Source organism: Grus americana, chromosome 1 (genome assembly GCF_028858705.1).
Source record: "Grus americana isolate bGruAme1 chromosome 1, bGruAme1.mat, whole genome shotgun sequence".
Taxonomy (NCBI): Eukaryota; Metazoa; Chordata; class Aves; order Gruiformes; family Gruidae; genus Grus; species Grus americana.
The window spans coordinates 160,401,879-160,425,608 of record NC_072852.1 but is presented as its reverse complement, the minus strand read 5'-3'; the positions used below and the strand labels follow the sequence as shown (position 1 = coordinate 160,425,608).

At 45.6% G+C, this 23,730-nt stretch overlaps 1 protein-coding gene across 2 annotated transcripts in view; it reads left to right on the top strand.

Annotated features, from left to right (window-relative positions):
* The first annotated feature begins 7,405 nt into the window (after positions 1–7,405).
* Positions 7,406–23,730, top strand: part of CLYBL (citramalyl-CoA lyase) — a 176,656-nt gene continuing 160,331 nt past the window's right edge. Inside the window, exon 1 of one of the 2 annotated variants that reach the window (XM_054812018.1) lies at positions 7,406–7,487. In XM_054812018.1, the coding sequence (XP_054667993.1) occupies positions 7,423–7,487 (65 nt within the window). In that variant the 5' untranslated portion in view covers positions 7,406–7,422. The remainder of the gene's footprint in view (positions 7,488–23,730) is intronic. The other variant, XM_054812022.1, reaches the window with a different exon arrangement.

Below are 23,730 nucleotides of genomic sequence, written 5' to 3'. Positions count from 1 at the left end.
ACACATTCCACCTTGGAAGAAAATGGGTCTGTTCTACTCATAGTAAATATCATACAATTTTAATAAACAATTTTTTTCTTCTCATGGTGGTGCTTCGCTACTGAAATTTTACTTTGCCTACCAGTTCACTTTCAAACAAGTGTGAACCAGAGTTCAGCTCTCCAGTGTACAGAGCCAAGCTTTAAAGACAGCGATCAGTGGCAGGCGCACAAACAAACGCAAGGGTCTTTGCTTTTTAAACAAACCCCATTTCCCTCCACCTTCCAGCCAGTAAACAGCTTCTGGCTGCAGATTTGGTCCTTCATAGAAGAGATTTTTAAGATGCCAGCTGACCTGTCCAGCAGCCTGGTAATCCTCAAATCATCCGCTCGCCACGCTCATGTGGAGACGTCACCGAAAAGGCTTGTTGACAACCTTCTGTGGCATTAAAGATAAGGCTGTAAAACTGCCACTATCTTACTCAGTTCAGCTTTACCACACAGTTGAATAAAACTTCCCCTTCTGACAAATTCAGTAAGATTGTTGACAGAAAAAAATTGTATGGAAAAATACTTCTGGTTTCTAGTTCACTCTGGGTTAGATTAAATTAACGCTGATCTGTGTAACAGCTTGCAAACTCTTTTTTTTTTAAAAATATTTTACAGGTTATTATTTCAGAAGCCTGAGTGTCCTTTCCACGCACGTTCTCATACAATGCAATTTAAACCATCTAAATGCCATGTTAGTATGAAGTTAAAAAAATATTTTAATTAATAACAGATTTACTTTGCTTATTCAGTTTTTACCTTTTCATACAAAGTGACTGTTTTATTCTCAGGTCTTAACGAGAACTTGTATGGCAAAAAGGCAGTAATCTAGTGATCAAATACAAACTGTGATATTATAAGCATCTATGAATCCTTCAATCAATTTTTGCATTGAGTAATAAATACTAATCTCGGCTAAACTGTTTTGTTAGATATACAGCATGCTCTGATCCCAAACAACTCCTTAATCCACTATTTTAATAATAGTCTATGGATTAAGGGATCTATACTGTATACTGACACAGTGTATTGAGTTCAGGTTCTATAGATGAACCATTCTAATGGCATATAAGCCATCGTAGTGTTATGGTGTCAACAGCCTGCAGATTATCTACTGGCTTTCAAAGCGTCCTGCGGCAAAGCGAGTTTAATGAACCTCCATAAAGGTGAAAACACTATCAAATGTATGGGGAGAGAGGACTTTGAAATAAAAGCCTAGGGTATATAAATACCCACAAGCGTTTATATATAACCAGCTATGAGACATACAGAATGTTTTGAGGTTTGAATCTGTCAAAATAACAATGTTAAAAAGGGCAGTCTGCTTTTTTGCCCCCCCCATCAACATCCCCTTTTTTTCCCTAATTCCTCCCAGCACATCGAGCGTGTGCTGCTTCCCAGCATGAAAATATTTTGACTTTCCTGAATTCCAGTGACTCCACGCAGACACTTTGCAGTTATCCACTCCCAGAGTTGCACTGTACGTAACAGTGTCCGAATTGGATGGCAGCAAGCATTCAGTGTAACATCCTCCTGAGGTCCGAAAACAGGCCTCCCGTACTTGATATCACTTATTGAGCATCTTCTTTGATACATGGCTGGACCTGTTCTCATAGTTTCTGCTCCCTGCAGCTTCACCTCAGCTACCGGCCTTTCATTTTTTCCAGATGTTTCTCCCTTTTTTGACTTTCCTGTTCTACCCGCTGGTGATGCTCACCAACAGCTCACCTGGAGAAGGGAAGGGTTTGATTTCAAAGGAGGAGAACCGGACTTGGACAAGCAACCTCTAAAGATCATCTCTGGTGAGGAGGTTGGGACGGGCAAGGGGTATTTACCTTTTCCAAGGAGCTTCCTGTGATCTGGGGTAAGCATAAGGCTGCGGATTTCCCTGGTTCAATAGGATGGTGGTAGGAGGGACTCTCTGCCTTCCCCAGGAGGAGGAAGCAGCTGCCTGAGCTGCACTTTTGAGGTGGTTGAGAAGGGGAAGCTGGGGTGCTTCAGGCCCTTCAAGACTGCAGAGAGAGCTTTTCTTGGACAAATGATCCTGTCTTGATATACCAGGGCTATTCAATCCATTTTCACCAAAATCCACTTTCCATCACGCCTAATGCATAGGCTCTGGATGATGCATTTATAGTGGATTACAACACCATGCACTGCTGGGCTGTGACCTACACTGCAATTCCGTTAAACATAACGGTGCAATGAATAGACATGGGAAAATTCATTTTTCACCCATGAAAACTATTCAGAGTTTGCTGGCTTATTTCTGTTCTTATATCAATACAGTTTCAGGAAAGGTTCCCCAAGATTTTCTTGTTGCTGGAAAGCAGGTTCTTCCTTGGCCTCTCCTCCTCCTACAGGAGGAGCCAAATTGTCCCAGCAGCTTCTTGGGCCCAGCTGCATCCCTGCACATGGGCACATTGTTGGGTCTGAGTGGGGCAGCAGGCCAGGACAGTTCTTCCAGGAGATGGGCACACCCATGACAGCCAGGAGCTGTGGGGAACGTTAGGCTGAGCACACGTGGCCCTGGCACCTGCTCCACCTGGGAGCCAGGTGCTACCACACACCTCACAGCCTCAGTGGTCCTGCCTGGCACGGGAACACAAGGTCTAGCTCAGCTTTCCAGACTACTGGTAAGATATTTCCCAGGCAAGGAGGCTGGCAGTAGCATGGGCTCCATTTGGCATCCATAGATGTCCAGTGCCATCTGAGATGCTCTTGGTGCATGGGGCCCAAGAAGGCTCTGAGTCCTGTGACGTATCTGCTGCCTGGTGCAGACAGGACTTAAGGGCTTATATCTAAGTGGCTGGATTGAGCTCTCCATGGGTGTTACACCTTGTATGAGGTCCAGGTATTATTTGTGGTAGCCTGGACCCAAGGAAGAGTTTGCTGTCTTGGGCTGTCTACACTACCAGTAGGTCCAATGCAGTAGTGTGGTTTCAAAGTGAAATCCACCACTGCACTTACTGTGCCCTAGGTTGGTTCTCAAAGCATCTGTGAAGTTCGGGAATTGGATGCGTTTTGAAGGAAACTAAGCTAGAAGCTGTGCTCCAGTGCCTGATGGGGACACCAGGGCACGGGTGAGCTGCACCATTCTGAGGTCTCCTAACACAACACAGATGGGCCAACAGGAGATGGCTTTTGCACCATCAGGAATCCTGAAATAGTTCTTGCACTATATATGGGGCAAGTGTGCCTCCCTGTTAGCCTTTGACTGCTTGTCCTCAGCACTTTGCGACTCCACTACTCCTTCCCACCCATCCACCTTTCTTCTGGCTCAAAATCCTTTCTCTTCCCTTCCTTGCCCTTGCTTAGTCACCTATATTTTTATCACCTTTTCTATCACCTCCTTAACCCACTGTACAGGCCAAGTCAACTCCAGAAAAGCCGATGAATCCCAACCAAGGTCCCCTAGGAGATGTCACTGGTGGTCACTGTGCCATGAGGCCAAAGGCAGTTTCTCAATGGCCAGATGACCCATGGTGGTCCTGTGGAGGTGTTAACCTCCTGGCTGCTGCTGGGTCTGAGAAGACCACATAAATCCGAAGGTGATGAAAGCAGTGTTCTTCAAGAGTCAGGACGCCAGCTGGCTTAGGGGGCAAAAGGTGACCTGGTAGGTGTGCTGCTGTTGCAGGAGCTTGAAGAGATCTTCTGACGAGAGTGCCCCACTGGCCCCAGGGACAACCATGTGGCAGCATCTGGAGGAGAACACATCCTCCCACCTTGCTTTTGCAGGAGACTCAGGGAGAGATAGCTGGCATTGCAGCCTGCAAAGGGGCCTGGTGTGCCCTGCAGAAGGGTCTGGGGTGCAGAGGTGTGTGGTGGCCAGAGGCAGGCAGGAGGCCAGCACGGGGTTCCTGGGGTGCTCCTGGGGGGAAGCAGAGGTTTAGCACCCTTCGCTCCAAAAGCCTGGAAGCACAAACACCATTTGTAAGGGAGATCAAACACAGCCCACTGCTCAGAGACCTCTGCAAACACTCAGCCAGATAGGAGACCAGGCCCAAAGTAGTGTGTTCACCAAGAGGCACTTCAATACTGCTGGCCAGCAAAAACAAACGCCGGACGAAAAGAGGCACAGAAATCTCAATGAGATTGGTGCCAACCGTTATTTATTTCCCATATGTGGACAATGAGCTGAGGAAGACATCCCTCTGTGTTCACAGTATCAAGAGGAAGGCACATCATTCCTTGGCTGTTGCGATGCTCATTTCTCTCTTGAAAAATCAAAGTAAATGAGTATCAAGAGGACATTGACATGCAATAGCTTCAGGCAGCAACACAGGTCTTTTTTCTACTCAGACTCCACGCAGACTCCAATTAAAGATTATCTATCAGCTCATTAATAGTTCTACGGCACTTTGGTTCTACTCAGCTTCTTTTACCTTTCTTGTGCAAAAATACCTGCTTTAGTCACTAATCATACCATTAAGAAATCATTAATGAATTAGAAAATGAATACAGAACAATGAAAACCTGTTGTGGTTTAACCCCAGCTGGCACCTAAGCCCCATGCAGCTGCTTGCTCACACCCCCCCAGGTGGGGTGAGGGAGAGAATTGCAAGAGTCAAAGTGAGAAAACCCGTGGGTTGAGATAAAGACAGTTAAATAGGTAAAGCCAGGCATGCAAGCAAAACAAGACAAGGAATTCATCCAGCACTTCCCACGGGCAGGCAGGTGTTCAGCCATCTCCAGTAAAGCAGGGCTCTGTCACGCGTGATGGTCACTTGGGAAGACAAACACCATCACTCCAAATCTCCTCCCCTTCCTTCTTCTTCCCCCAGCTTTATGTGCTGAGCATGAGGTCATATGGTATGGGATATCCCTTTGGTCAGTTGGGGTCACCTGTCCCAGCTGTGTCCTCTCCCAACTCCTTGTGCACCCCCAGCCTCCTCGCTGGTGGGGTGGTGTGAGGAGCAGCAAAGGCCTTGGCTCTGTGTAAGCACTGCTCAGCAGTAATGAAAACATCCCTGTATTAACAATGTTTTCAGCATAAATCCAAAAGCTAGCCCCGTACTGGATACCATGAAGAAAATTAACTCCATCCCAGCCAAAACCAGCACACAACCATGTCTTCTTCCAGAATAACTCTTCTTCCAGTGCCTCACTCTGGAGGATGTCAGTGGGAGTTAGGCTCGTACATACCTTCAGAGCATCCTGGAAAATGTTACAATTGGCTTAATCCAATTCACGCAAAACAGAGCATCTTTAAAAGGCTTCCATCTTTAAAAGGGCAAGAGAGATGAACAGTATTTTTCCCAGAATACAGAAGGGAAAAGACGGTAATGAGATTTAATTGACATCCCTGTGTTCCTATGATCATTTACAAGTCAAAGGGGCATATGTCATTCAGAGATGAGCAGGCTAGGCTACCCCAGGCTTTCCAACACTGGTTTATGCAAAACCTACACTCAGCTACTAGGGCTGACAAAAGGGCGTTTCAACTTCTGACGTAAACTGCAAGCTGCTCTGCACGCAGTGGCAACGGCTGGTCCGCTGTCACCATGGTGTCCTGCCTCCACCTGATGTTGCAGCACTAAATGCCATCACTGGGAGGGAGATCCACATTTTGGGGCATCTGCCCCAGGCTGGCTGTACCCCTGCTCTCATCCTCTCCAGGCTGGCATGGGAGCCATAGAGATACAACGGCCGAGGGCATCTGTCAGAGGCCACACATCTCTTTTTTCCCCCACTGCTGGCCAGCCTCACCACAGCAAAGTGGGGAAGGAGAGAATTTTGTGCACCTGGGAGTCCTGGAGTTGGAAAAGCCAAGGAAGAAAATCCTCTGTCCCTACAGAGATAAGAGAGGGGCAGGAGACAAGTCCCAGGCTCTCCTCCACCACCTCCTGCCATTTCAGCCCTCATGAGGAAAAGTTCCCCGAGGAAATAAGATTGGTGGGAGGAGAGGGAAAAGGGAGGGAGGCGTCAGTGATGGCAGAGAGAAGGAAGAGTCTCTGCCACACACAGTTCACTGGCCCTATGCTGAAAAAGGGTAGACACTGTCATGGTGATAGCAGGAAATGTTCGTTATCACGTTTTATCACATTCAAGTGGTATCACCCACAACTAGCACACAAGATTACAGAGGGGAGGGAAGCTGAGTTGAGCGCAGGTCACTTTCATGCTTCAGCACAGCTCTTCACAGCAGAGTATTTCATTTTGCTAGGAGGGGAAACTCACACTTGCTGACACCACTTCCCCAGTAAAGTGATATTAAGCCAGACAGGGAAATTTCTACACAGCCCTCTGACACAGAAAAGCAGATTGGGTGTTGGGGAAAGAATGAAGTTATATGGCAAAACTGAACAACACTAGAAAATAAAAAAACTCTTCCATGAGGACCTGGGCTTGATCTGCACGGAGTCAGCCTGGGCCTTCTGAGGAATGGAGGCACTGGTTTGGGGTGGTGTTTCATCATCCTTCTCCTGTTTTTATAAAAGCTGTCGAAACTGAGTGTCTTGGGGATCTCTCTCTCGTGGCCAGACAGTTGTGGGGGGGTAGGGATGGGAGGGGGCAGGACAGATAGGTGGCACAATCCAAGGTTCCTGCCCTTCGGAAACCTGGCTGAGACACCCACACTACTGGAGGAGCTTGCTGGGATTATGCTTTGTGGCCACTCCAGCACTTTCGAGCAGTATGGCAAGGAAAAACACATTCTCAGTCTAACTTTGGACTGAAGAAGGTGGGCAGAAGCCCTGCTCCATTTTAAGGCTCTTCCTTTTCAATTTCGTTTCTCTCCAGCCCCCTCCTCTGCTACTTCATATGTTAACTTTGGTCTCAGCTCGTTATCTTCCTCTGCGAGAACCAACCATTTCCACGCACGGCAGTTATTTCCACGCAGAGACGCGCAGAGCAGAAACATCCCAGCCGGACCCGACCCCTGGAGCCACCTACGCCAAAAGCCTCCGCTGAGGCAGCGGGCCCGGCCCACCGCTGAGGTTCAATCAGCGTTTCTCCAACTACGTGCTGACTCTAGCAGCCTCATCACAAATACACTCCCGACCGTGCACGTTTTGCCATGCCACTGTGTTATAGCAAGGGGTACACCAGCACGCCGCTGGGTGACGTTGACGCAACCGCAATGGCTGTACCGGTACAGCTGCCACGGGCACACAGGCCCCGGGCCGCCCTCGGGAGCCACGCACGCCCGACGGCCGGGCCCAGGCACCGCACCCCGCCTAACGGCCAGTAACGGCCGGGGGACACGCCCCGCCCCCGTGGTGACGCAATGCTCCTCCCCCCCCCGCCCGGCCGGGTCGGGCACGTGGGGGGCGTGTCACTGGGCACACCTCCTCCTCCTTTCCAGCCAGACAGCACCGCGGGGAGGAGGAGCGCGGCGGCGGGAAACGCCGCCGCCCCAGCCAATGGGCCGCGGGGGGGCGGGGCCGAGGTGGTGATGATGGCGGCGGCGGCGGCGTGGGTCTTCTCGCGGGCTGGGCTGCGCCTGGGGGGGCGGAGACTGTGAGTGACGCGGACGCCCCGCGCGTGGGGGGCGGGACCAACGGACCCCCGGCACCGCCCCTCCCCGCTGGAAACGGCGCTCGGGGGTCTCCCCCTGCCCCCACGCCCGAGGCTGTGGCGCGCGGGCCGGCGGGGCGGGCAGCAGGGCCCGAGCGGCGGGGCTGCGGCGGCAGGCGGGGCTGGGGGGGGCGGAGACCCCCGCAGCCGAAGCGGCTGAGGCAGGCCGCCGCATCGTGGCGTAGGCCCGGGGAGCGCAGGGCTGCTTGCGGGAGAGGCTGCGGGGGGCCGGGGCGCCTCCGCCGTGCGCCAGCGGGGGAGAAACCGCGGCTCCCTGGCTCTGCTGCTTCCTTGCCCGGCCCCTCCGGGCGGTAGCTGGGGGAGTCTCTCCCCGCCTCAGGGGCGAGCCCCGGCCTTTCCTTCCCGCCGTCGGACGGGCCCCTGCCTCCGGCCCGTGCCTCCCCGTGAGGGGCGCTGATAACGGTCGTGCTCGGGCACGTAAAGAACGTGAAAACAAATCAGTTTCTTCCAACTACCACAGAATTGCCTTTGCCCGGTTGTCCGCTGTGGTACTGCTACTGCCCGGGGAGTGAGCCGCGTCTTTCCCGTCCCCACGCGGAGCCTCCGACCCAGCGGGCTCCTCACAGCCGCTGTGCCCGACCTCCTTCGGGGGGAAGCCAGGGCTGGCGAGAGGGGCTGGACATGCACCCGCGGCCTTTCCTCTTCTGAAGAGAATACCGTGTCGTCTCCGTTGATGACCCCCCCGGGTGGAGCTGGGTGTAGGCCGTGATGTGGGCTGAAGCGGGGTCGTCAGCAGCCCCACCAGCATCCCTCGTCCTGGGCTTGGGGAGGCCCCTGTGAGTCCCGAGGGGTGGTGTGTGAGTCCGCGGTGGTGGCTGGACGAGGGAGGGTTATGTGGGCAACGTCCTCCTGTAAAGGGACTGAGATCACCAGGTGCTTTCCCACCGGTTGCCAAATAGCTGTCGGGGCACGGACTTTGGGCAGGATGCTAGGGAGCAATCCCCATGCAGGTCAGTTTGCAGAACGGGGCTCTGAGTGACGTGCTACGTAAGATGAGGGCTCCGCCACACCTTTCTTCTGGAGATCTGCATGGTTTTGATGCCCAGCTTTCTGCCTGGAGGTGCATGCTTACATATTACCGGCGGGCAGAGAATGACTTCTGCCAGTGTGGTTGATTGTTGAGTCTGCGCTGAATTAAGGGAGGTTTTCAACAGCACTTCTAGAGGGAGAGCAGATTTCTTGCTACTGATATTATGCAGACAATCAAGTGTTAATTCATTTTAATATTTAAAGCTTTAAATTCTTGCAGTCTCTGCTGAGACCATGATACTGTAAATATTTTATAGTTGACTGACATAAGAGTATGCAGTCTGTAATAACTGTAATATAGATGTTACTGTGAACATGCAATATTGATGCTGGTGTTCTTGGGGAACCTCAGGGACAGCTGGACTGGTTTGTGCTGTGCTAGAGGCAGTGTGAAGAGCCCATAAAACCCACGTCAGTCTTTCTTGCCTGCAGTTACACTGTCCTACATAGCACCCAGGGTCATTTTTCCAGTCCATCTTCTTCGGCTTGCTGAAGAAGATGCACAAGTGTAAATGCCTTGCCCCCCACCCCCCTCTCCCACTATATTGGTGCAGAATCATAAATGCTATGTCTTGCTATTTCTGGTAATGAGGGATTTTGAATATTTATACTGTGGGGAGAAGAGGAGTCTACACAGTGTGAGGGCAATCGAATGATGACATTTATATGTGCATAGCAGCAGTTCAGGGCTGGGAGAGGAGGTTGACTGCAACTCTTCGGTTGTGGTCAAAAAGGAGCTTCCTTGGCTGGGGCTGGGATGGTCACAGGATGGGATGTGACCACTGAGCACCACAGCCCCCTCGCTTGAGTCCCAGGAGATGTGACGGCCTCCCTGCAGTGGGAACTGCCTGCCCCTTGTCATCAGTGCTGCTGTGGAGCCTGAGAAGCCACGGCGCAGGTGGAGACCACAGAATTTGGGGCATCCAAGCAGTTGGAGACCAGAGCAGGATGAGGCATCAGGAGTCTTTGCTCACTTTTGAGCTGGGCAGCCAGGTAGGCATCTGCAATGGCGAGAGAAAATGTAGGAATGACTTCAAATGTTGGCAATCAATGCACGTGTTGGTTGGATTTAATTTGCAGCTCCCTGGTCTTCAGCAGGAGTTGGTAGGTCCTGCCAGGTCCAGACTCTGGTGCCTGGACCCCATGGCACTCGCTGCTGCACTGTCGGGCTGGGGCCCTAAATACAGCAGGTAACTCCGATGCAGCAGCCTTTCCAGCTGCTGCTATCCTCTCTATGCAGCTGTTGCTGCCCCTACGAAGCCACTGTGTGGTGCTGCCGTGAGAATGCGAACAGAGTATCTGTGTCATTAGCAGACAAGTGAAACCTACAGTATCCAGAGCTGGTTCTGTTCACTTGTGACATTCCAGAGCCTTTTGGGCTGGAAAACATTTTTGTCTTGTTGAAAAAAGTTCAGAAAAACTCCTTCCAGCTGTTTTTGAATAACAAATGCAGCTGGGGTTTTGTTGTTGTTGTTAAGAGCTTCAAATGTGCTTTTCAAGAAAATGTTGCAGTAAAGCATCAAGCTATGAAAACTTTCTTGATGACAGATTTTTGTGAAGGGCTTTCTCTTTGGTTGATGGTTACAGAGTAAGAGAAGAGCACTGCACGCGTAAGCATGATCATCTGTTTGCCCTCAGCTAGCTGAATGCTTCATGCATGTATGTGAAGGGTTTAAAAGTATATTTCTTTACGTGGCATATTCTAGGCAGAAATAAACACGTGTGCCCCCGCTAAATCAATCAAAAGTGGCATCGTTAAGCTCACATCTCAGCGGAGCACTGCAGAGTGTGGAATATATCACGTAAAGCATGTTGCGCCAAATGTGCCAACACTGGCATGCCTGCTAGGAACAAAGGAGCCTGAGAAGAGTAATAACCCCAAGTCAGATCTTGTTCCGGGACTGCGTCTACATCATCTAAAATTTCTAGCATTGGGAGTTTCTTCTCTCATCTCTGATTGCCATCTTCCCTCCCAAGAATCCACCAATGCAAGTTTGTGTCTCCTTGGCAAATTAGTCATGATGTTGTTTTTCATGGATTGGACACTGGAGGGTGCTAATGCAATGGGAGCCGAAATTGTTGTAGCAAATTAAAGGGCACCCCTTTGTTAGCTGTGAAATACTTTTATTCTTTTTTGCAGCGTTTAAATGGAAAGACATGAGTCGTGGTCCTTATTGGTAGCTGATCCTGCTTGGCGTGTGTAGAGCTAAACCCAAGAATATCAATAAAGTGTTAAGTCTGTGAGGGATTTATTTCCTGAACCTCTATCAAAAAATCACTCATTTTATGTTCTACACATTTTTAAGTGTGTCTTTTGAGATTATGGCCTCAGGGTGAAATTTATTTGAAAGTGTGACTTTCTAGTGATAAAAACGCTTTATCTGGCAGAACTGTTGAGCCCTATCTGCAGAATCTGCTTTTCTACAAGGTCGCTTTGGTTCACCTAAACCAATGTTGTTGTGTTGCTGGTGAAGTGAGAACATGATAGCGGCTCAGTCAGGGAGGGAGGGAGGGGACACCTTGAACATCGCTAATGGAGTCCCCAGTGTTGTGATCCTCTCTCTGGGGATGGACCTGATGGAGCCTCAGTTCACCTTGCAACCACCATCACCGGGCCATGCACGAGGGCGCATCGCTGCTGGGCCAGGCAAAGCACGTTATGAAGCTGAGCCTTAGCTCCGGTGTTTCAAATTCACTCAAAGATTTTTGGCAGGTTAAAGTTACTCTGGCAGGTCTTACACCAAAGGAGGTAGTACCTGTCTGCGCTGCTCCAGCTTTCTGCTGAATCGGGTCTCCCCTCTCTTCTGGCCTTGGCAGAAAGACATGGGTCCGAGATAAGCTCCCTGTTGTGCGCTCTGGCAACTCCGTACTCAGCGTTAAGGACTGTGAAACTACTGCCTGAGCCAGTTCTCATCCTGGCAGCAGCAGAGGTATGATGCTGGCTAATTAATGCTAATGAGAAGCAGGGTGCAAAGCTGAGTGTGTCCAGCTAATCACCACTGGCACCCCAACTAGTCTGCTTAAAGCTAAGGCAATTCTGGACAGTCCTGCCTGGTCCTGTACTTACCTTTGTGGACCTGTTAGCCAAATGAAAGCCAGTATTCATAAAGCATGCGAGCTAAACAAAATTGGGTACAAATACACTTTTCATTAGAAGTCTTTCTCAATGGCTACAAGTGGCAAAGGAGTTACTCTGTCTCGTTCCCCTTTGCAAATGAATTGAGCTGTCCTCTCCTGGAAAACATTGTTACTGTGCTGTATTGATCAGGTTTTGTTCTCTCCCAGCTGTTGCAGTTTGCTTACATACGGCTGGTTTAGTTTTTCTTTCTTTTAAAAATACTTATCACTTTTCTCCAAATTACCCCTCGAACAGAAGATGCGGCTGTTCTCTTCTGCCAAAAGAGTTTTAGTAGCTTACTGGAATAGGGTCATAAGGGGATGTGAACAGAAAAGCTTTTAAAATCATTGTAATGACTATCAGTACTGAAGACAGTCTGCTTAAGAGAAGATAATTTAGTCTAAACACAAGAAAAAAGATCTGGTTGACCATGTATTCATCAAGTTTACCAGCTTTTAAGAGAAGACCGCTTCCCCCATTGCATCTCTGTGCTTATGAGCAGGGAGCCAGGTTATTCCTCCTGGCGTCCCTTCAAGAACCGACACACTAGCTGTGGTGCCAAGAGGATTTGCAGTTGTGCATTTAATGTACGCGGTGTCCTAATTTATCCCAGGAGACCTTTGTCTGGGAGAGGTGGTTAACGGACCTTCCACCAAACCTGCTCGATCGCATTGAGTTTAAATGTCACCAACTGCGGGATGCTGTCTTGAGGCCCAGCACCACCCCAGCTCCGTGGCCCTGCACCGGGAAGGAGCGTGCCTGTTCTCTTGGGGGATGCTCGGTGCCTTCCAGCGTGGAGCCTTCGTACACTTGTGCAGCCTTTCTTGGCTACTCATAAAGACTGGGTGAGTTTTATGCCTTTCAGGGAGATGGGGCTGCTGTGCTTGAAGCCTCTTCTCTTAAGAGGCATTCTGGCAGGTAAAAGCCCCTTGATGCTAAGAGGTTTTTTAGGATTTTTGCTGATGAACTCATTCTCTTTTGAACCTCCAGTGTGGTGTTTGCTCCCATCCTCTGCACATCAGCCCTTTCCTGACTTTCAGGCGCTCTCCTGGTGGTGGTCTCTGCCCAACCCCTTTCTTGTACCTTCCTGAGGTCCAAGCCTCCTTGTTTGGAGAGAGAAAATACTGGATTCATCCTTGTTTTGCCAGCCAGGCTGCCTACGGAGGTGTTTCTCCAGTCGCTGCCCTTTGCACGCTTCCTTCTGTTCCGTGAGGCTGTGGAGCACAGCAGATCTGCAGAACTTTGCAAGTGGGTCTGGAGGTCAGCTGTGTGGTTACTGAGCCCCTGGGTACTGAACAAGTCCCCTTCTTCATTTTTCCCTTATTTTCTCATCAGTGTTATCTTTACCTCTCAAGTCTCCCTGTGCCCTTTAAGTCTTCTAGCGTCACTGGCATAAATAGGATTTGCCCGTGCCTGTGAAATGGGTATCGCTGCAGCTGCCTCCATTGCCTTCTCCACCCTTTTGTGGGCCGGGGTTGACCAGTTGTCACAGGCTGAGTGGCCAAACCAACTTTCTTCTCTGCCATTTTAATTAAAAATGGTTGGCATCAGGGGCTCTGCAGCAATGAAAGGGAAATGATGAAACTTTGAAGAATTTGAGGCATAAAGTCGATCTCTAAATTTTAATGTACTCATTGCACTTAAACAGTTGATACATTTTATTATTGAGCTTTCAGGTGACCTAATTTCCCTTAGTACTGTACATTTAGCTTTATACATCTGCACCTAATTTGTAAAAAAGGACTTAATGAGAAACTTCAAACAGTTTAAATGTCAATTACAAAGAAAGCGAGGTTTTAAAGTTCCAGTAATCTGTCCATATTGGTCATCGAAACATGATCCCAGGTGGACGTTAATTCAAGACAGATGGCATTCCAAAGGCACAATTACAAAGAGCTTATATATTTTCAACACTAACAAGCTGTCACGCTATGTTGTAGCTACACTTCCAATACTGTATAACCACAATTGCCGCTTTATCTGCTGCGAACTCGGTAATAAAGGGGTTTGATTCCCCACTCTTGATATTGTCAGTGGGATTTTTGGAGGGGGTGTGAACTGGAGAGCGTGGTTAGTTAGTGTGAATATCTTTCATTCGCTCAATCCATTGCGGGGGGGGAGGTTGTGTTTGGTTTTGTGTTTGGGATTTTTTTTTTAAGTTGGTGAAATGCTCTTTAAAGAAAGGAGGAAAAATATTGAATATGGGCATAATGAGACTAGCTCATTGGAGACATATTTCTATTTCCTGGCAACATTAATTAACTTTAGTCATATCAGCTGCTGAACAATAGCTATGATGATTTGTTAAAACCCCCAACATCCTGGATGTTTTCAGTTAAACGCACGTGTTACTTGGAAGACTGAAGTCCAAGGGAGTGATAGTGACTTGACTACTCCAGGCAGGAGTGCTACACCCTGTGCAAGAGGTGGTCTGAGTTATTTTTAGGTTTCTGAGAGTATTCTTACGCCCAGAGGCAGAGGTGGAGGGGCTGGACAAAGCAGGGTCAAGGTAGGACTTCCATTAGACTGAAGCATCAACATGTGATGTAGTTCATCTAGTGGAGGGTGTCCCTGTCCATGGCAGGGGGGTTGGACTAGATGACCTTTAAAGGTCTCTTCCAACCCAAACCATTCCATGATTCTGAGGTAGATGGCAAGGTTTGTTGTAGAAGGACGATGTTTGGTATCTAGTAGTAGTTGAGGTGGGTGATGATCTGTGTAACTGAATGATGAAAGATAATTGGGCATAATTTCCACTGGGTTTTTTTGTTTGTTTCTTGAAACCGGGTCATGAAAAATCAAGACTTCCATGGCTATGACTAGACAGTGTTTTAATAGGCTTTAAAAATTCTGTGCTGTTAGGAGCAAGATTAATAATGCTCCCCAGGAAGGTTTTTAAGCTCCTATGGGCATGTGTATCCTCTAAAGAGGTACTGAAAATGAAGAGCTTGTATTTCTGCTAATTTACCTACCTTTCACTGGAAAGTGGAGAAGAAAGCAGAAAGACTAAGATGCTTCATCCTCGGAAAGCAGGAATTAAACGGTGAGGTATGCTCTTTAATTTTCGTTTTTCAGTAATGAATGTTGTAAATGTGTGGTTTTTTGAAAGCATCTTACATGGTTTCCTTTTTGGAGGAGATGCAAGTGCTATTTGAAATATGCAGCGCGCCAACAAGCGAATTGGACTCCTGAGCCATGCTTGAAACAAAATGCCAATTTTACCTACAGTTTTACTAGGTTACTTGGTTTACGCAGTGGCATTTGAATGGCCTCTAGTAATTGTTTTTAGCAGGAAAAAAAAATGAAAACAAAAATGAAAAACACAACCCAAAGCTCATTAGCACTGTATTTGGCATGCCATGAATCGTTAAATCTTTATATAAATGCAGAAGTAATTTTTAAAAAAAAAAAACCTTTTTTTTTTTTTTTTTTTTTTTTTTTTTTTTTGGAAAGACTGTCTTTTGAATTTTTGTTCAGATTGCTGAGGTACAGCATGTTTTCCAAACATCGGATGTTATTACCAGAATAGAGGAGGAACCAATTCATTTTTTAATTAAATATTATGTATAATTCTTGAGTGTCAGATATACTTAGTGGTGATGAGTGAATAAAATTAAGTGGAAAACAAAAGACAATAAATAAATGCTTAGATAGGGTTTTTTAACCTAAATTTTTTTTAACCTAAATTTGATGCTAGTGTGTGGTGCTCTCAAGTGGTTTCCCCTCAGCTTTTCCCAGTGCTTATCGGGGTAACAGACTGCAGTCTTTTTATTTAGATCAGGCTTCGCTTTGAGAGTTAACTAATTGTTCAAGCCCAAGTGGGAAACTTTCTTGCACCTGGAAAATTAGGAGAGCAAAAGCAAGAGACATGTCCGCATCCTTTCCCTGGTGGTTCTTCACCTGCGAATTTGAACTGCAGCGGTAATAAAAGTTTTGTGGACCTCATTTTATGTGAGATCATTAAGCGACAGGAGAATTTGGGACTAGCTGCCCTTCATAATTCAGGACACCGAAAGGTGCCATTTATAAGCTCAAAGTGCCTGCAGGAAGGCAAAACAGGCTTGTAAAACCCGTACTCCAAACCCTGAAAGGGAACCGGTTTGTACTGCTGGTTGCAGCCTTGGAGTGGCAAAATTGCAAAGGTGGTGGGGATTGGGTTTAAAAAAAATGGAGAAACACCTGCCTGTAATAGTTAATGTAATAGCATGGGTTTTCACGCTTCTTGTGTTGGTATCTCTTTCGTCCAAAAAAAAAAAAAAAAAACCCCAAAACATCCTGGGGGATCCCAGTTATACATTATCAGTTATACTGCCCAGCTGTTGGGCTTATTGTCTTTCCTACTATTGCCCACTGTTTTGCTGAGCTGCTAGTTTGGCTATAAAATAAGTTTCTCCTGACTTTTTAATAATATTTTGCAACTGGTGACCTTTGCCCATTATGTGGGCCAGGCATTTTGTAGGGAGAGCTTTCGCCTCCTTATTGCTTGAGAAGGAGTAGCAGCATGCACAACACTTGGAATGAAAAGAGGTCTTCAGCAAAGTGGGTGATATGCCAGCGTACTCAGTCTTCGTAAAACTGATTGATATGGCTCTAAACAGGCAATGTAATCTGCTAAATTCACAATATGCTGCAGCTTTATGGAGCTAGAAAGCCTGAGAGGCACTAGAGTGGCAGCCCAAGGAAACATTGAGTCCAGTGTTCATCCTCAGAGCAGGTACTGCTTTCCCTACATGCTCCCCTGTTACTCCTCACTTGAGAGTTGGAGCAATCATTTTGATGACCGAAATGTAGCAATTGCTGCCTAGAAATGAGGCATCCATACCCGTAATCTTAAACGGCTGGGGCTGAACTCTTCTAGTCCAGCCAACGTCAGCCAAATATTCATGGCTTCATTAATGTCCCGTGACTGAAGTTACTTGGGTACCAGTTTGCGCCATCAGAGCCTAAATTCCAGTGAAGACAAGAGCTGATTGTGCATCAAGGCTGTTTGCATGGCCTTTGCTTTATTAATCTGTATTAATTTAGTATCTGTGTGTTTACACTCATCGCTTCCAGCAGCAACTGGCTATGTGGCGTGGTATGCAAACTGTCGTACTTCTGTAGGTCAATCACGTAGCAGCCAGAGAAGCAGCTGCGCTTCAGAAGTGTATTGGTATTATTCCATTTTCTGATGCTGCTTTTGTTGCCTAGATTGACGTGCTCGGGGGCCCAAACACTGCACTGAGTTTAGTATGACCCCAGGGCCTTTGCGGAGTCGACTGCAGGACTCAAACCTTTATATCCACTATTAAAAGGCAGTTATGTGACTGTTTATGTTAGAGCCAGGTGCTTTGTTGCCTGTGGACATGCTGTTACTTGATAAAATTTTCTTTTTTTTTTTTCTTTATGGTCAAAATGTGATAAACGTACTTCCATGAGTACCTTACTCTCTGCAAATGGTCTGGCCACCTTCAGCAACCACTCAGCTTTCTGTGGGAGGATAGGAGTCAGGGTTTTCCAGCTCTCTGTAGGGATGTATCCATGGCACTGTTCCCGTTACTCCTATATTTTCTTTGTGAAGGAAACACAATTTCTAGATGGCATGCTGTTAACGTATTTTTAATGACTTTTTTGGTGGTATTTTTCACTTATGTTCTTTAATTTGCAGTGCATTTCTAGTTTTTGTGAGTTCATTTATTTAGGCTTTATATATGAATGTGTGCTTTGCAGGCTTATTGCATTAAACGCTCGCTTATTTTTTTGTTAAATCCATAGCAATACTAAAGCACTGAAGGTGCTTTGGGTTGGGTCAGTACCAAACAGTGAGTTCAGCATACTGCAAGTATAAAATCTGTTTTCTTACTAACTGTTTCTTTGAGAAGTTAATAGATGTGAAAACCATTTAACAGTTGGGGTTTTTTCTTTTCCTGTTAAACTAAGCTACTGAGGAAATCTTCTACTGCTACACACTGCAATATGTCAGAAACACCGTTATGTTATAGTTGCATCATTATCTAAAGGAAAAATTGAGTGTGGGTTTGAAGTCGACAAGTGATGAAAGTAGCCCTGAGGTTGTCAATTAGAAAGCCAAGGCCTGGAATTGATAAGTTAATGGCCAGTTCCCTTCTCACCCCCTTGCTTTGCTGCCTGCTCACACTTCGCCCTGCAGCGGCTTTACTGCTCGGAACGTAAAGACTGGCTTTGGTTTGTGTCCCAAGATTTGTCTCACTAACATGATTCACTTAAATTCTTGGCTGGTTGCAATGTTCTTAGTAAGGACAGATAGTTAAACAAGGAGAAATGAGATGCAGCAGATAGAAAATTTAATCTCAAAATGATGCCCCCTTTTTGTCCTTTCTTTGTTTATTTTTTGTTTAAATGTTGAACTGTTAACACTGTTTCAGACCATCCTCCTGCAGTACACATGGCAAGTTTAGCAGCAGTGCATAATTTAACTTCTACCGTATGTTTGTTTGCAGGTTTTAAAACCTGAAATTTAATGGCAGCCAGTTGGAACCCATGTGTTCCCGTTAAAGGCAGAGGGCAACACGTGCGGTTTTTCCTGAAGGGAGATACTGGTTACCAAAGTTTATGATATAAGGTAATATAATACACAGTGTTTCTATCGGGCAGGAGGGAACTAACGTTGCCATTTCTCCAAAGGAACACATGGATTTAGATAAAGAGGTAAATTATGGAAAATAACAAACAAGAGTTATTCAGATTTTAATCATTCTTGGTGTGCTGTGTTGTGAGAACAAAAGTAACATTATGAAAACAGCTTTAAAGTAGTATGAGAGGTAGAATATAATTCCAACAGGCATTATGCAAAGGAAAACATGTAATTCATCTTCAGTTTTTGAAAACCTTATGTACAGTATGAGTTTTTAGGGCTTGTAAAAGGTTACAGATGGGCACCCCCTCTGCAGCCTGAGGTTTTCTGCTCATGGCACAGCTGCTTCAGTGACAATGGAAATTCAAGATTTTTTCCACATAGCCCTTTCTCAACCTAGAGAGGACACATAATAATTATGGGTATGAGAAGGCAGTGTAATTTATAAGCATATTCAGGTTTTTGACCTTTCTGGTGGTTTCACTGTAACCAGCAAACATCTGTTGAATAGTTAAAAAAAAAATTTGCCATTGCTACTTACCTGCCAAACTCAAATGAAACAGAGAGCTCTGAGCATATTCTGCTGCTCTGGAGTCCCTCTCTCCTCTGGCCAAATTTCAAAACATGAAATAAATCTTATTCTAGCTTAACTGACAGGAAAAGAGACATGACATTGTATTAAACAAATCGGCTTTGGATGGTGCCTCTTCTGCCTGACATGCTAGCTTTGCAAAAGCTCCACCACGTGGGCCTTGGGCAGTGCTTCACCAGAGGTTCAGTGCAGAAGAGGTAGTACGTGATTTTCCAAAAGCACGTGTTCTTTCTGTGCTGTACTTTGACTTACTTCTCAAGATAGATGTCTCATAGTACCCACAAATTATGAAAACATACAATTATATTTTTGATGAGAGGTTTTCTTTTCTTACACATTGTGACTCTGGTGTTTCTAGTGTTACAGGAATAAATAAGCTCCTGTGGTGGCCTGTTTCAAGAGAGGTTATCTCAAGATGAAGTAAGAACACTTTATCTAATTTAGCCTGATCTGTTCAGGTATCACACTTACCAGAAAGCATAATTCTGGGGTTTCCTCTTAAGTTGGTCCTTTCCTTGGATTGTAATTTTGTCTTTGCAGGAATCTTCTGTAGTTATTTTCTGAATGAAGTTCTGAACGTTAATGATGGTGGGTCAGCAAAGCTCATCTTCCAGGGGGAGAATCATGTCTTTCTGGACTTTTCTTCTCTTAACCTCTTTCATGTGCTCTTATATACCTGTCAGCCCAGCAGGGTTGTTGCACAGGTACATTCACATGCTGTGTGGAAGCCAATCAGCCAAATTTTGGTGGAGCCAGTTGCTGCTCTGCTAAAGGCAGACCAATGCCAAAAATCTCCATCTCTTTCAGTGGGTTGCTGCAGGATTTTGGTCTCTGCTCTTGTGGGTTTTTTCCCCTCCTGTTTTGTTTTTGCTGTTCATCAACTGCGTTTTCTCAGCCACAGTACTCTTCCACTCTGAGAGTCCCTCTTCTTGCCATGTTTGTTTACTTTTGTCATGCCTTAAGTACATCCACATCATTCAGTGTGGATGAGAATTTCACTTGTGTGCTGCTTCCTAACCAGTTTACTCTAGTTACTTCCATACTTCCACAGCACATGAAGCACAGGGTGCTAAATAGTGCCCATCTTAGGGTGAAAGCTACGGTGCTCTACAGAGAGGTTATGAGTAGAATTAGTCTTTTTTTTTACCCCCCTCTCCCTATCTAAGGAGAAAGAGTATTATTTTAGGAGGAAAAGTTTCTCTCTTCCCAGCAAGGCTGGGTCCTCATAAACCCTTCAGCTCTCTAGAAGTTCGGTTGCATTGGATCACTTTGGTCTGAACACTGAGTCGGAACTTTTGCGGCTATAGAGTTTTCTAGGGCTAAAAATCAAATGCATTCCCCTTCACCCACATACTTTACCTTTTCTCACAAATACAGCCTGAGCAGTGCTCCTTCCTCCCCACATGAGCGTTCTCAAACCCGGAGCTCCCGCCCCGCTTCACATTCGTCCATCCTCAGAGAAATGCTGGAAAGAAATGAAAATTACTTACCAAAAAGTGGTGTGGCATTTCCTAATTTTTTTTTATTCTAATATAGAATCTTAAAATATAGAAAAGCTTGTCTAAATTCAGTAATGTGAAACATTTGGAATGGATAAAAACCTGTCCTATACACTAGAAATAACAAAAGGAAAGGAAAACCCAGTGTTTGCACAAAGGCGCACTTGGAATGAGAAAGTTGACTTGGCACTTCCAGATTTTTTTAATTTCTAAACCAAAATTGAAGTCCACTGTTATCTTTATACAGTCAAGATAGATTCCCTTTGAGTATATCTGAAATGATAGAGTTCAGTTAAGTCAACTTTGTTTTTAAGGTCAGTGTCATCATCTAAGGCACATGCTATTAGCAGGTTGTCGTCCCACAGAAACTCAGCACTGATGTTCCTGAAAAAGATAAACCAGAAAATGAATATGCTATCAAAGGGCTGTATTTCTTTGGGCAGCTGGGGGGAGGTGGGGTGGTAATCAGCTTCTTTGACCACTTTTGCCTGAAAATGATCTATTAACCTTAAAACACAACCGACAAATGGCAGAATCTAAAAAAGAAAAATGAAGATGTGATGGTTTATGATGGTATATGATGGTTTAGGTTTGTTGTTGTAATCTGTGACTGTATAAAATCACATATTCATTATGCAATGGTAATGGCAAAATTAAATGGTTTTGAACCAAATGTAAAGTTGTTGGGGGAAACCAGCAATAGTTTGGGCCTTTCTGGTACTGTAGACTTCAAAGATGTTTGGAGGCCTTGACTTTGGAGACTGAAATATTCACCACTTCCTCGATTCATCCATTGCAATGCGTGGTGGGGTCTGCTGTGGGGAGAGGGATGGCTGAAGGATGTCTTTGCTCCACAACTATGAAGGGAGTTAGTTTGCAAGAGAATGATATTGATGATTTTAACACTTTAGACACTTCCAGTTTATTTTTCAGACCACTTTCAGCCTGTTCTACAACTGATAAAAATATTTATTTTCTGGCATTTTTATATCAAATATTTGAGAGGTAGGTAGGTAGGTATGTCTTGCTGCTTTCTGCCAGTAGTAATGGTAATGCTGGCACATTCCTCCATGTAAAAAAAAAAAAAATATTCTGGAATTAAATGATAAGCAAAGAGCTGAACCCTGAATCAATGAGATGGTAAAAACTTAGTGATCAAGAAATAAATAACGAAAACAGGTTTCAAAATTTGTACTAAGTGTATTTCTTCTTAAAAATACATCTATTAAAATTATATCAAGGCCTAAGTTTACTGTAATCTGCCTAAATCATAAAAAATAACAAACAAAATAGAAACAATGCTTCCAGGTTGTGGGTCAGACCATTCAGCTGATAAAAGTCCCTACCTAAACTCTGGAAACCCAAAGTGTTTGAAGTACTGAGTTGGCTTTTGAGATCTATAGTCTCTTCTGGAAGTACCAAGAGAATATTTTATTCAATATATTCAATTAGCTCAGTTAAATGACTAATTTATTCAGACTTGACCAAGTGGGAGTTGAAAGAAGCAGAAAAGCTTGTTCTTCTCTACCAATCTGTGAATAAAAGCTAATTATGAGAGGATTAGATTTGCTAATACTACAATATTAAAGGATATCATGACCAAATACTAGATTGGTGCTAATTCTAGCTAATACCGAGTTATTTTAATAGATCAATTTTTAAATAAAATCACCATTTTCTTGAAGAGGCTAGACTTCTAAAGACAGTGCTATGCAACTGAAAAACCATCTTGCTACATTTTAAGTTGCATTCCAGTCTCCATCCAAAGAAACATAAATCATAAGTAAACACAAAAGGATCAGCTAGTAAATAAGAATTGTGCCACACATGATTTTCTAACAAAAACAGTAAAATTGATCTGAAAAAATGTATAATGAAGTATAGAAAAGCTTAAATATATATCAGTGGAGCTACTCTCTCCTTCTGGCTAGCAGTAAGTGGTGCCAAATTTAGTGTAAAAGCTATATTTAGTTACAAAGCAACATACTTTAGTGGATACAAACTGAGAATTAACCTTTCTCCAAGAAAATAAGGTTTAAATGGGAAAACAAGATTCAAATGAATTACTTAACTCAAGGTTTCCCACTTGGTAGTTTAACTCATTATTTTAAAATAAGTGGCTTAAAAGATTTCATCCTGCTGAAAGTCATCAATAACTGAGGTACCTACACAGGAATATAAACATAAGTGCAAACTTGACATAAGGATCCAGAAATTCAGTCAAGAATGTGATGTCAAGAAAATGTGAGGATAAAGTTTTCAGTCCTGTCCATAAACATTTGGTATATGGGACACCCCACAATGAAATTTAATTACCTCTTCTGCTGATAGGATCACGAGAGAAACGTTGCTTCGGGCAGCAGCAGAATGAGATACGGAGGACAGGATGGAGAGTGTCTTGGTCATTGCGCCCTTGCTACAAAGACACCAAGCCATTGGTCTGTGGCGTCTCAAATGTTCAGTCAGATACTATCATGGTTCCTCTCCATCTGCTGGTTGCATCCAATGCTGTTCCTCTAAATGTTAATTCATCACCTTTCATCAAATTGTTTTGAAAAAAACACCGCTTTCTGTTGCTGACTATTTAAAAGCTCAGTTTGGCAATGGTGAGTCTGCCCATTGTTTATAGCCGTTCCCCCACAAGCGGAGTCCATGAATGGTGCTGAGTTTGAGAGGTGGTCCTTCTCCAGTAGCTTATTTGATGTGATGGCTGGCTGGCTCCTCCTCACCTCCTAGCCGGGATGAATGGCCGGGGCAATAGAGACAAGCGCTTGGTGCAGAAGCAAATCTCAGGCTGCTCCAGTGCTGCGCTGTTTGTACCCGCTGCTGTGTGCCTGGCTCCACCTTGCTGGGTAGCTTCTTTAGGCTTTAACCTCTCATGAACATGGGTTCCTCATCTGCAGCAGGTCCACAAGCCAGCTGTGTAAGTTAGCAGTAGCCTATTAGTAAGTAGAAAAGGAGTTTACAGCTGGAAATTTTGCTGGGTATAATGGCCTGTTTCCCCAGCTACCCCTTTCCCCCCCAGTTATTTCCCAAGGTAGCCCTGCATGTTTTGTCTATATGTCCTGAGCCTCTGGGACCCCCCTGTTAATCACTTCTCTCCTTGACAAGCCCAAAAAAGGATTTTCTTAACCGACCGCCCAACCCGCTACTCACTGCCGGAGGCACAAGGATGTAACAATGAGGGGTGCGTAACGGATGAAAAACCTAGATGATGGCATTCGCCTCCCCAAAACTATTAACATGAACAGGCTACGGGTGCACCCCGGCCTCCATTCCTCTCTGCATCATCTGCCATCTCCTTCATCGGGCTCTGGGGTCTGCGACCCTGCTTG